Below are 13,884 nucleotides of genomic sequence, written 5' to 3' on the forward strand. Positions count from 1 at the left end.
TTGCTCTCACCCCTTGTTATTTTCTAATATGACCCAGCTCCTTTTTCCCCAGCTTCCCTCATCCAGTCTGTATGTGCCACCACCTCCTTTCAATCAGTTTTGGGTGCTTAGTGGATCCTCCCATGCAAGAATTCAACAAAACAGACCAGGAGGGAACTGTAGTGGTTCATAGAGGAGTCTGAAATGCTCCTTGAGAGATGAGAAACAAGACTTTTGTCTTGCAAAAACTGCCTGAAGGAGCTCATGCTATGCATAGTGATACAACTGTTAATTTTTTTAGTTTTCTGTGTCAAAAGAGTTAGGATGTGGGGCTCAAAAAGTCTGTTTCAAAGAAGTGGCTGACCCTGGCATCAGTGTCTCTTCCTCAAATATGAAAAGTATTGTCATCTGCCTTTTGCCCTTAAGATAAGGCAGAACTCAATCAAGAACCTCCATGTACAGGAGAAAAGCTTTCTTATTATTAGAAAGGTTTTACTTTGTTTAATAAGGGCAGAAGTAGTAATTAGAAGGGAATGTGTAGGATTACATCTGTTTATGAGTTTTGGAAAGAAGAAATAGCCATAGGAAACAGCCACTTCATTTTGCAGGGAAAACAGCAGTTGCAACACTGCTGCTCAACAAGTAAAATCTGTATTGCACACAAGTGACTGCAAGATCATTCACTCTCGTGGTTCCAGACCCCCTTACAAAGGGCCAGGCACAGGCTGAGTGTAACTGAGATGACAGCTTAAATAGGCACTGTTTCTGGAAAAGGCTGAGCACTCCTTTTTGGAAAACTGCCTCAGTTTGTAAAGTCTTGACTTGGACTCTTAAGAAACAGAATTGATCAATTTTTTCAGCTGCTTCTGAATTGTCTTTAAAACACTGTGTTTAAAATTATTTTTAATCTTATTTTTTTAAATTGTGTTTTTAAGCAGGCTGAGCCTAAGAAAGCTTCTAGACTTTCATGTCTCCCCACTAGAGTATGAGAAATGAAGGTCTAGGATGAAAACCATGGCAGTACCTCCCCAGTGGCATACAGAAATTCAGATTCTAGCCCCAGATGCAGCCCCCACAAAAATAGTTTTCCTCCTGCAAAGGCAGCAAGCCTGCCAGCTACACACTACTTTGTCCCTCCAAGTAAACACATGATCCCTCACTGCAGGACACATCTTGCTGTAATCCTTTTCAGCAGATTTCAGAGCCTGTCAAAAAGCACAAGAATACATGAGAAACAAGAACTACCTGACATCCTGGCATGCAGCTGTGCACCTGGATTGCTGGACACAAGCTTACTGACATTAAAGGAAGCTGCTTCTGAAAAATAACCACACCCCTCATCAAAATAGTGCTAGGAGCCTACACCATGAGAATAGGGAGATGTCTCACCAGCATTGGGCTTAGGGCATGCACTTTGCCAGCAGAGCAGCAGAAGGCACCAGCACCACCAGGAGTCCTTCCCTTTCACTTTGCTGTCTGTGAGTTCCCTGCACATCGGCCTCCTCCCTGCTGTTTCTGGACAAACTCCTTTCACAGTTCTGCTCTTTGTTCTCTTTCAAAATCCAGGCACAGAAGATGCATACAGTTATATTCTCTCCTCTTCCAAGGTTCCCTCTTCCGGGGAAGCCAGTGGGGTCCTGGCTTGTATCAGGAATGGTGTGGCCAGCAGGAACTGGGATCTCATCCTCCCCCTGTCCTCAGGGGGGACCTGATCACTCCCCACAACTCCTGCAGGGAGGTTGTACTCAGGGGGGGTCTGGGCTCTTCTCCCAGGCAATGAGTGACAGGAGGAGAGGACGTGGCCTGAAGCTGCCCCAGGGGAGGTTTAGGTTGGGTGTCAGACAGCACTTCCTCAGGGAGAGGGGGATCAGGGATTGGGATGGAGTGCCCAGGGCAGTGGGGGAGTCCCCATCCCTGGAGGTGTTTAAGGAAAAGCTGATGTGGCACTGAGTGCCATGGGCTGGGCATGGGCTGGGGTTGGGTCAGGGATGGGCTGGATGATCTCAGAGCTCCTTTCCAGCCTCAATGATTCTGTGATTCTGTGAAAATGGCCAACATCTAGCTGGAGAGCATGCTCTACCTTAGAAAGCTTTTTTCTCTGGCAGAAAAGTAGAGCCAATAAATGTAAAAAATTGAAATGTGAAATGAAATGTAAAAAAATTCAAAAGATAAACACTTCAGTTCTTACAGAGCTTCACAATTGGCAGAACAGTCACTTGGGGATGCTGGGAAGTCCAATTCAAGTCCCACTTGCAGTTTTCTGTAAAATCCTTAATTGGCTAATAATATCTGTTCAATAAAAGCTGCTGTACACAACTGATTTATTCCCTGTTCTCTATTCTGTTCACATACTCTAAGAAAAGCAGATGTGTTAGTGAGGAGCATGCTGCATGCAGCTGCCAGAGGAGCTGTGAGGTTCCAGTCAGGCTTTTGTCTCAAACAAGAAACTTGCAAGTTGAACAACAGCCTCCTGATAAGCACAGTGACTGAAAAACTCACCCAGATAAAGCTGGCAGTGAGGTGTCTCTCCTGGGTAACTGGCCTCTGGGCTAGGTAAGGGCCACTCCAGACAGCAGCCTCCAGTGTGCTTACAATGGGGTGAGAAATGTGGAAGAAGAACCATTCCTAAAGTTTGAATCTACCATGGGAGCAATGGGAAGCCCTGGAAGCATATAAGGAACACCAATGCCTTCATCCTTCACTGCCACTCCAGGCAGAAGAGTCACTGGGACACCATGGGATGCTCAGGTGGTGATACCATTATCTCTCTATCCCTCTCTCCCTCAGCAGACTTGCCAAATCTTCACCAGGTCACTTCATAATGCTTTTGCTATTTGCTGTTCACCAAATTCAACCTTCTATTTGCACCCAACCCTTTGTGGTTGGACTTTGTTCTTGTGGGACCTGAATAATAAGTTACCACAGGGTGTATTGCCACAGAAGCTTCCCAGCTGTGCATTTTGCTGATCATGGTTAATTTGGCTAAGATATGAATTCCTAAGTAGTGAGATTATTTTTTTTTAATAACACACCTGTATGCAAACACTACATTCACATCCATTCATAGGATCATAGAAAGTTATGGGTTGGAAGGGACCTTGAAAGACCATCTGGTCCAACCCTCCCTGCCAGAGCAGGGTAACCTACAGCAGCTCACACAGGAAAGGGAATTTTCAGTGGAAAGGAACATAACTTTCTTGTGCAATCTTCCTTTTAAAATGGCTGCATGCTGCCAATGTCCTTAATTACAATATTTTAGCTGTATTTCACTACTTGCTGCATATACATTCTTCTTTCAGCTCAGATGAAGAGATTAGCAAGGCATTCACACTGAGATCCTCTTAATCTGTATGAAAAGTGTAGATTAGAGAGCAGTAATTATGAAATTTAAGTGGCAGTGGTTGCATTAGTAAAAATGTCTTTTATTCTTGTACTGAAGCCTCCAAGTCATGCCAAGAGATGTACATGGATAGGTCTCTGTCTCATTGTGCCATCTCCAGTTCAGCTTCCCCCTCACCCTTTATGGGATTCACAGAACTGACACATTCTCCTTTTAAAGGGATATTAAGGGTCTCACATTGCAAGATGCTGGAAGATCTCCTATCAGAAACTTCAAGTGGGGCACCAGAAAATACATAGGAGGGTTGCTGATCTCCCAGAGCCTGCATCATTTCTGTAGGAGGAAACAAACTTTAACCACATGCAGAATTTACATGCAGATGGACAAGACAGCAGATATTCTTACATCAATTTTTGCTTTCCTCTTTTTTTTTTAAGGATGTTCTTTCTCTCACATAGATATAAAAAACTAACGCCCCAGTATTATTTCTTTTTGGCATCAAACAACTAGGTCCATAATAACTATCTACAATAATTGCTCAGTGTTGTGACACTGACCATGCAAAACTGAAGACTGCTATTTTCTATTTTTCTATTTTTCTATTAGCTAAGCAGCTATTAATGTATGCAAATCTGTTTTTAACATACATAATATACATGTGTGTATGCATATAAAGATTTCTGATGTGACAATCTGAATGTAAAACATCTGATGCCTCAGTAGCAAGATGAACACTCACAAGAGCTGCAGATCTTCAGTGTAATAAGGGCATTAGTGTTAGGATAAGAACACATAAAAAGAAAGCTCTGAAACTAAATAAACTTTGTGTTTTTTTCCTGTTCACAGTATTATGTTTACTACAACTTGCTACACCTTGAGCAATCTGATCTAAGTTTGCAAGTAGCAGTGCTCTGAGCAGAAGAGTGAACTGGAAGACCTCCAGAGGCCCCTTCAAAACTTTTTTTTTTTAATTCTTATTATTTAAATGATTGTACAACTCTAATGAAGGACTCAGCAGATCCAAATTCAGTCAGTTACTTCTATCCCCTAGTCTCCACTTAATTTATCAAGATTTTGCACTGTCCTCCTTGCTCTCCATTTTTTCTCAATTCCATTTAGCTTATAACTCAGAGGAAAACTTTCTGCTGAGTCAGAGCCATTTCATCAGGAATCCAGTCTGGAGTTCCAGGACCCCCCAGGATTTTATTCACCCCCTGAGGATGAATGCATACCATATGAAATACACCGTATGCTCTCAGGTGCCAAAACTAAATACCACTCCCAAACACACGTTCCTGAGTTAGGAAAACACCATTAATTGGAGTAGGATCAATAAACAGCAAAACAAGAATCATCCTTCTTTCTTCTCTAAAGATCACACACAAATGTGATAGTCTTGAGAATGTGACATTATCTGGAAGACACTTGGCCTTGTAAATAAGTTCATTCTGAGAAGTGGAACACTTTTTGTGGAAATCAGGAAAAAGAAACTCTGCAAATGATGCAAAGAGGATGGGGGTTAATAGAATAAAGTAAAAATCTGATTCAAGACAGGTGCAGTCCTTAGTTTTAGTTCCTCCACACAATGAGAAATCTTTGCACAGTCCTCATAAAAATTAATAGCAATGTATTGCCCAGTAGTAGCCAGTTTTCAGAACAAAGGGAGAATAAGGAATTTGCTCACCCTGATATTCTACAACAGCTGACACCACCACATAAGAACAGAGCAGGCAGAGCAGCGAGCCAGAAATATTAACAGGAGAGGGACAAGTGGAAAAGCAAGAACACCTATGGAGTGCTCTGACATGGAGTCCAGAAAAAAGAATAAAAAGAACATACCAACCCTTGCATCAAAATCTTTTGACCTGTAGTCTGAATGAAAAGTATTCAAATATAAAAAGGCATCACACAACATCACACCAAGAATGATGGCAGCAAGCAGAAACTACAGAGGTGAAAACCATAATGCAAATATGGGATCAGACAGGATTTCAAATTAAACATTATGCTGAAACAAGGCCACAGAAGACCACAAACCCTGTAGTGAGTGAGATGAAGATTGAAGTGAGGTAAAGGGAGGCTTTGCCTGGAGAGGAAGAGAATGGGCAAAGGAGCAATGGCTTTGTAGTTGTTCTCTTGTGTACTACCAAGGCAAAAACAGGAAAAAAGAGAAAAAAAAGGAGAAGGAGAAGGAGAAGGAGAAGGAGAAGGAGAAGGAGAAGGAGAAGGAGAAGGAGAAGGAGAAGGAGAAGGAAAAGGAAAAGGAAAAGGAAAAGGAAAAGGAAAAGGAAAAGGAAAAGGAAAAGGAAGAGGAAAAGGAAAAGGAAAAGGAAAAGGAAAAGGAAAAGGAAAAGGAAAAGGAAAAGGAAAAGGAAAAGGAAAAGGAAAGAATCAATAAAATAAGCTTTAAATTAAAGAATCAGTAAAATAAGAATAACAAAATAATAAAATAATCAGTAAATAAAGTAATAAAATTATAAAATAATCACTAAATAAGCTTTATTTTAATGAGCATGTATTTTAAAAATCTGTTAGTTTCCCTTCTCAGAGCACTTCAGTGAACACAGTCAGTAGCTCCTAAAATACTCACAACTGAAAGCCAATCAAGAACATATTGCAAGTGTATTGATTTAAGCAAAACAATCTATCTGGTTATTAATGGCATGCTGTTCCTTAGAAAACAGGCATGTGAAAATTTGTTTTGGATTAAGTGTTTGCACAGTGTCTCTATTTTTAGACCTAGAGTAAGTAAATTTATGGAAACAGTTGTTTCCATGGACAGATTGGATGTGTTATTAAAACAAGCTATAAACACTGTTAATATTTCCTGACAATGTCATAGAATTTCCCCTCTCAGCAGGAAGTATCCCAGCTAAGCCAACAAAATGTCAGGTTCCAGGACCAGGAAATAACTGTCCAGAAACATCAGTAGTATGCATCTATCTCTAAGTGTCTTTGAAATGGAATTTCTTGTAAATGTTAATAGACACAATCTCAAGAGAGGCAAGACTTGATTAAGTTCAGGAGGGTTACACTTGAATAACAAAGGGAATTTTCCCACTTTAAAAACTACCCTGGAATTGTGGGAAAATTTAACTTCTAGTCTGTATTTTTTTAAAATGCTACAAAATACTGAACTACAACCTAAAGGGATGTGGGTAACAATGCCTTACATATACTTTTCTGTTTACAATTTAATCTAAACTAAAAGCAGCAGAGCTTCAGAAAGAAAATTTCATGGCAAGGAAAAAACTTCCTAAGGGTGCAATTCAGAGTTTTCTGAAGTCAGAGTGCAGCTGTTTTGGTTACTCTAGTGGGTCTGTTTGGTTCATGCCCCAAGAAAACAGACTAACCTGAGAGCTTCCCCTTGGATTTATACAGATTCTTGTAAGCCACAAACACATCAAGCTGGTCACACTTTGTGCCATATTTGGAAAAAAAAGAACAAGACATTTTCAGAAGCTCATAAGAGCCAAAGGAAAGTGAATGGCACAGATCATGTAAGACCATATATCAATTATTCTCAGGAAAGCTCTGCAGAAAGAGAAATCCAGATACTTCCTACATGCTAAAAGACTGAGCTGCTAAGGGAAGAGTAGTTCTGAGAACAACTTGCTGTCTAAACCACACTGCTCAGTCGGAACTGTGACTGGTCAGGGTGTGGTTAGGGTGCCCCCTGAGAAGCCACTGTCCCTCCATCAGCACAGCAGAGGTGCAGGGGATTGATTGTGGGCACCACAACCACCACCCTGCCTGCTGAAAGCATCCCAACCACAGCCTTGAGCTCATCTGTCTTGCACTGATTTCTGTCCAGCTCTGAAACACAGAAAGCTGCAGCTTCTTCCCTTAACTTCTGCTCCAACTTCCTTTAGCAGGGATAAATGAGGTTGTTTTCTTAGCTCCTGTTCATCCCAAAGGATTTCACCCTTAATTAATCCTGAGCATCTAAAGCACAATATGCAATGAAATATTCCTTTACATGACATTTCAGAATGTGGCTCTCTTTCACCAAGCTGTACATCCAAATCATTTCCTCTGATCAAAAAGAAACACAGCTTTCAAATGTGGTTTGAAATGCCACACACTTTCATATATAGAGAATGTACTTACAGAATTGCTTCTTAGCAGGACAGAGAGTTTTATTAATTCAGAAATAGTTGTGCTTGTAAAGTTACATTTCCAATCTGCAGAACAAGGTTAATGTACAAAGCTTTTTCTAATGCTAAGATTCAAGGTACTTCAGATGGCATTAATAAGATCTATTTAATTTATAATTATGCTACCCATACTTTTTTTCATGCTGCTTCAAGAAAGCTGGCAATAAGGACAGCATCATTCATGCTGGGAATATTTTCTACATAAAACAAGGTGAAAGGAGGGCAAGTATTTCACAAATTTCTATAAGCCAGAATCTACTTTATGCAGAAATCTCAGTGTCAGATATGCAATAATGTGTAATCATAACAAGAGCGGCTGGGAGGTTTAGTTAATACAGCTCTGTATATGCCAGCTTGCTACTTCAGCTTCATTAAAAAGTTGGATGTGTACTCACCAATTTCCTAGGGGAAAGGTATTCATCCATAAGCAGCTCTCCATCATCTTTAACCAGTGGACTGGGATTTAGGTTGCCTTGCCAACTCAAGTCAGTCACCTGGACTGCAGCTGAGGTCAGACGAGAAACTCTTCCAGGGTTCCACTTCAGTTCCATCTCAATACACCTTGAACATAAAGGATAATAAAAGGTCTAATTTTTTCACACATAATTATTTTTTCCCTTTAGCAAAATCTGGTTTGACTCTCATTGCAAATCAGCAGCAAGTGTCTGTGGATACACAGGTTTCTCTAATCACATAGAACCCAAAACAAGGCATCATGGAACAAACACTCCTCCTTTTCTTCACCCTCAAGACCTCCCTACCCCCCCATCTTATGCAACTTTGAGTGTAAGTTTTACAGCAAACTCTGACTTGCAGTCTTACAGAAAGTTTACCTGTAGCCAATGATCTTCCTATCCACATGAGCCTCTTGACCTACCCACCCCCTCTTGAGAAATGCAAACAGCAATACCCTGCCAGGCTCCAGGCTGCAAGTCTTGGTCCTGACACATGTCACCATTTCTCTTTCTCTGTCCTGTAGGCAGCATGGACAGCAGCAGTCTGTATCTGGTGTCCTAAATTAAATTTATCTGCACTATTACTGACTGCCCATGCCTACTGAATCCTAGTTCTGAACTAAAAGGCAATTTGAGTAAAACTGTGTGGTTCCAGTGAGGAATGAAATCCCAAGTTTCACTACAAAGCACTTTAAAAATGTCCATTCTTCAATTCCCAAAGCTATTCCTTTTGCAGAAATATTAACAATTAACTTTGAAATATGAGAAGCAGATGAACACCTCTTAGAGTCAAAAAGCAATTGGTTGTACCTGGATGGTACAAGCATTACTATGACTCATACAACTAGTTACTACTACTTGACAGCAAGGACCACCACAGCTGGAAACAGTGCTGTAACAGAAGGCTAAACCAGAGAAAAGCCTTCTTGCTCTCCTGAAGTGACACTTGCAGTTTTCCCCTCTTCTCCTCCATGGTGAAGCACTATTAGTGCTGGAAAAGTAATTAAATAATCTAATCATAACTGGATGACAAGGCTTCAGTGGTGGGCAAGATCTGAGAATTGCCACCCTTCATCTCCCCCATAGTAACAAACAGTTAAATACAGAAGTTATTTCTGTTAGATAAAACAGAAGCAGTTCTGACTGCTCAGATCTCTACTTGAGGGAGTTAGTAGGTGAGAGAGGTTTACACCAAAAGGAATTCTTCCTCTGACTATCATATTCAGTCAAAAGTCTTAATCTGCACCCTAGGAAAAGAAATTCAGAAGACTCAGCACTGCAAGAAAAAAAGAGCAGTCCTGATTCGAAGAAGAAGAATTTAAAAATTAGCATTATCCTCTCCCTGCAGGATCTCCTAGCATTAGGAAGAGAGGAACCAAAACCTCACACTTGTAGGCGTGCCTTCATACACTTATCAGGGGAAAGGTAACCCACAGAAAGCAAAAAACTATTTTTCCCAGATCACCTCTATCTGGCAAACACTCCTAGAGCAGAAGCTGACTTCTGAAATGTGCCACATCTGAGTCACAACTAATGATTAAAAATACATCCAAGAACCAATCCTTTAGAGACACATTACTCATTTCAGTCTTACAGCTTAGAACAGAAACACCACAAAGTGAATTAACAATGACATTTGCAGCTTCTAAAACCTCAGTGTGCCCACAGTACTACTAGGACAGCTTTCATACTTCTAACCATTAAGAAGGAAAAGCAATCTCAAAAATACTCTGTGTCTAATTCTTGGAAGGAAAACTATGACCCATACATTTGTATTATCTGTTCCTTTTTCCAAAGAATTCTAGATTTTTTCAGGGTTTTTCCACTCTACTTTCTTTAGAGCAAGTCAGTATGATGTAGGCACTACACTGAGTTGCAACAGCCAACAGCAAGCCAAGGAAATTCAAGAATCTTACGTGATATGAGGGTCTTGTGATGTTGTCTTTCTTTTCCTAAGAAGAATTATTTTGGTCAAGAAGTGACTTGGATTAGAATGTCTGCCATATAAATACTGGAATATTTTGTCTGTGGCACAAGACTTGTGTTGGATTATCTGCAAGCTGTAATTCAAGCAAGGACAGTTCTTAGCTAGAGATAATAACTGTATAACTCCCATATGGAGCCAAGTGGACCCAGAGACAGAAATCAAAGATGTGTGAGTGCAAACCAATCAGATAAAAGCAGAATTGTGTAGATTTGGGCTGTAAACACTTGTATAAATACAGTTGTATAAAACAGATGAGTGTTCTGCTTTATTCAGTCTATCACTATCACATTTCAGAGTGTACTTCTCTGCAATATTTGCTGACACAGCACTTCTTTACAGTCTGACAGGGTGTCAGGGCTCACCACAAACCTAAGGACAGAATTCCTCTCTATTCCACCACCACCCCAAGACCCAAGACTTTAAGTTGGAAGCTGAAAGGGAATAACATAAGGGATAAAGTAACAAATAATAGAAATATATACATATAAAACCAGACAGAGGTAGTGAGCCGGTGGCAAAGGACAGGATCAGAGCCAGCAGGGAGTGGGAAGAACAGAGGGGGGAGCTGCTGGCTTTCCCGATCCTTACAGAGGACGGCAGGGAATGGGAGGGAATTGATCCCTCCCTTTGCGTTCCCAAAGCCCTCCTGCTTCAGGTCCTCCTCTTCAAACGATGACACAGGGAGATCCATTTGTTAGCTTCACATCTGAAGAAACACTTCCAGTTCTGTGCTTCCTCCTATTGATTTGCTGATTGTAATCATTGCAACATCAGGTTAGTGAGAAGAAAAGTATTTTCATGACAAATTGTCTGGTATCAAAGTGAGTTACTGTCAGCAAACAAAACTCGTTTTTTTAGGTGCTTCTATCACTTCAAAACTTTCTCCAGAGAGGAAAGAATTCTTTCCTTATCATGGATCAGAGTAACATACTCAAAATGAGGAATATAGAGAAGCTAAGAGGGCAGGCATCATAGTGGTGAGGTACCCATCCCAAATAAAAATCCATAAAGCTCTGAAATCTGTGTAGCAGTGAGAAAGGGGCCTGGCACAACACTTGTATCCCTGTAGGAGTCAAATCACTGATTTTCATCAGGCCCACCTGACTTTCTGAAACAGATAAAATCATTCCAGTAAAGCCACCTCAGCCACTCATTTAAAAAGATAAAAAGCAAATGAGAAATCTATGGCTCTGTCAAATGCACCAAAATGCAGCCACTGACCCTAATTGGCCTCCATGGGACAGTTTACAGGGACTGGAATTACTTCATTGCCATTATGGAAGTGTGAGAAGTCATGAGAAGATGGCTGTGTTTGATATTTGTTGGAGATATACTTTGAATTGTAATGCAGATCATTCCTGCAAGACTTTGTGGGACCAAGAATGATGGAAGCTGACTGCACCTAACACAAACCTGCAGTGGATGAGTGTCAGGGAAAGAGAAACATCTGGAAAAAATTGAGTTGTGTCCTGCATGTCAACACTGAGAAGAATAAAATAATGAAATATATCAATGGATTATTTTTTGCATGATGTGTGTCATAGATCTAGTCTAGTAACCAGAAGCAAATAAGCAGGGAGAGCAAGAGAAATCAATGACCGGAGCAATGAAATTGAAGATTTTGAATTCTATGAACAGTTAATCTGACAATTTTCTCAACTGCTGCCACTCTCCTTCTGAAAGTGAGTGTGAGCTATTAAATTCTTAGCCATCTTCTGAAAGTTCATTAAACACTTCCCGATGTTTTACATGTATATAGAATAATACAGCTAATAATTATTAAAATTAAGTGATCCTTAGAACAATATGTTGCTTGAAATCCCTGCAGAAAACTGTTACTTGCTAGAAAGAAATTGACAGACTAGTTACTTGATATTCTGAGGGTCCAACAAACTGGTAAAACTCCAGTATTTGATTTTCCTGATACAAGATTAATCCAAGAGTCAATGGTGGGATTGTATACTCTTCATTAAATATATATTAAAACACATTTCAAACACAGCAATTGCCAGAAGTGTCTCTGTATTAATTTTTGCTTTTTAAGTCTGGGGAAGGAGCCTTGGATTGTGCAGCTAGTCATGATAATGTCTAATGCAGCCCTCAAGAAACTACCTACAGAGAGCTTGTCCAAGCAATTAGGATACCATTCAAAAAAACAAAAAACAAAACAAAAAACAAAACAAAAAAACCCCCCGAAACAAACAAACAAACAAAAACACCACCCAAACAATAATAAACCATCTAGGTTTACTCTAGGAAAGACATATACCTCTGAAAGCAAAATTACAAGACAGAAAATTAATTCTATCCTGGCCCAAACCAGGACAATAATACCATTCCATACAAAATTAAACTACTCCCACAGGCCACCCTCTCAACTAGCATCTTCTCCTGCTCTGTGGTTGCCCATACCTTCAAAAATCTCCACTGTACTGGGAGGAATGCCACTTCAAGTAGGGTACTGCAATCTGCACACCCTTATCTGTATGTCACCAGCCTAAAAATTCTCTAGAAAAAACCATTTGGGAATCATTGTGCTATCTGTCCCTCAAGACAGGAAGTTTGCACCGAAAACTTCCATTTCTCTTGCCCTGTATCATGTAATTTCGATTTGTTTAATCCAGGATCAAAAATTACAGTAGTGCCCATGCTGTTACCACTTTCAGAGAATTAAAAAAAGCAATCCTGTGTTACTAAGGATTTGACAAAAGGTTTGGTGTGTATGTCCTAAGGGAATGATGAGTGCCCTTTTAAGTAGAGTTTTGCTCAACTGCACTACAGATAACCTCTTCTGGAAAATAGCTATTTGGGAAGCTGGAATTTACTATGAAGTCATTAGGAAACTACTATTACAGTAATCCAGCTTTAATGGCAAAATCAGTTCCTGCTACATTTATGCAACATAAAACATCCTGCAATAAACCACTCTATTTTAGCAGGTGCAACATCTAAAATGTTGAAAAATAAAACATCTGAGCTGACATTAATGTGAATCTTTCTTTTTCATTAGACTAAATTACCGTTTTAATCTGGTTTTGTTAAGCATGTAGAATTACTTCAGTAATACTACTTTAATATCAAGAAATCATATAAACAATATAAAGAGCATTCTTAAATACTCCACTTGCATGCCTCATGAAAGAAAAAAAGCTTTTATGAGAATTCTGAAATATTAAGATATCGATATCCCCTTAAACATAGTTTAAAAGTCACTGACTTCAATGATAGGGTAAGCATCAAACCTGAATGCTTACAATGATGGTTTTGTTTAACTGTTCAGCCAGTCTGAGGCCTTGGTTCAAGAACCCAAATGTGCACATAAAGCAAGCATACTGATTTGCCTCCTGGTTTGAGCCAGGACAGAACCAGTTTTCTTCCTAGTAATTTTACTTTTCAGTCAGGTCTCTTTTAAATAGCACTTGCTGAAAATAACTGTTTTTCAGTCAGTGTCTGCTTTTAAGACTGACACCACTTGATGTTTACAGTTACAGCTAGAGAATGGCATGAAGAACCAAGGTCACTATACTGCAGAACATTTTCTACTCTGAAAGAGAGTAAAGGGGTCAGAGCAGTGACCCTCCTGAGGGGAACAGTGGACTGGACAGGTGATCAAAACTGATCAAAGCATTTCATCCCATACGCGTCATAATAGGTATAAATCTGGGGGATTACAAGAGTCTTGCTCTCTTCATCCATGGCTGGTGTCCAGGGAGGGCTCCATCAGTTCTTCTGCCTTTGATCCTGATCCATGAATTCCTGAATCTGTGCATTCCTGCATCCAGCTGCCACCTGCAGCTGAGTCAAGGAGTTGAGTCCAGAAGTTTTCCAGGACCTGCCCTGCAACCTTTCTGGTATCATGAGCATCACTGGGGGGCAGCATGACAGTGGCTTTATATGTGTATATATATATATATATATATTTGTATATATTTCATTATTTTCCTTTTCATCACTACTGTTTCAATG

At 40.1% G+C, this 13,884-nt stretch overlaps 2 protein-coding genes across 8 annotated transcripts in view; one reads left to right on the forward strand and one right to left on the reverse strand.

Annotated features, from left to right (window-relative positions):
• The window catches only part of LRRC56 (leucine rich repeat containing 56), a 46,407-nt gene extending 38,363 nt beyond the window's left edge, over positions 1–8,044 (reverse strand). For 4 of the 7 annotated variants that reach the window (XM_071761779.1, XM_071761775.1, XM_071761782.1 and 1 more), the window contains exon 1: positions 7,872–8,044. In XM_071761779.1, coding sequence (XP_071617880.1) covers positions 7,872–8,027 — 156 coding nt within the window. In that variant the 5' untranslated portion in view covers positions 8,028–8,044. The remainder of the gene's footprint in view (positions 1–7,871) is intronic. The other 3 variants (XM_071761780.1, XM_071761777.1, XM_071761778.1) reach the window with 1 other exon arrangement.
• LOC139804605 (mucin-5AC-like) overlaps positions 1–13,884 on the forward strand; it is a 284,635-nt gene that overhangs the window by 91,159 nt on the left and 179,592 nt on the right. The window lies entirely within an intron of this gene.

The sequence above is a fragment of the Heliangelus exortis genome, chromosome 18 (assembly GCF_036169615.1).
Source record: "Heliangelus exortis chromosome 18, bHelExo1.hap1, whole genome shotgun sequence".
NCBI lineage: Eukaryota > Metazoa > Chordata > Aves > Apodiformes > Trochilidae > Heliangelus > Heliangelus exortis.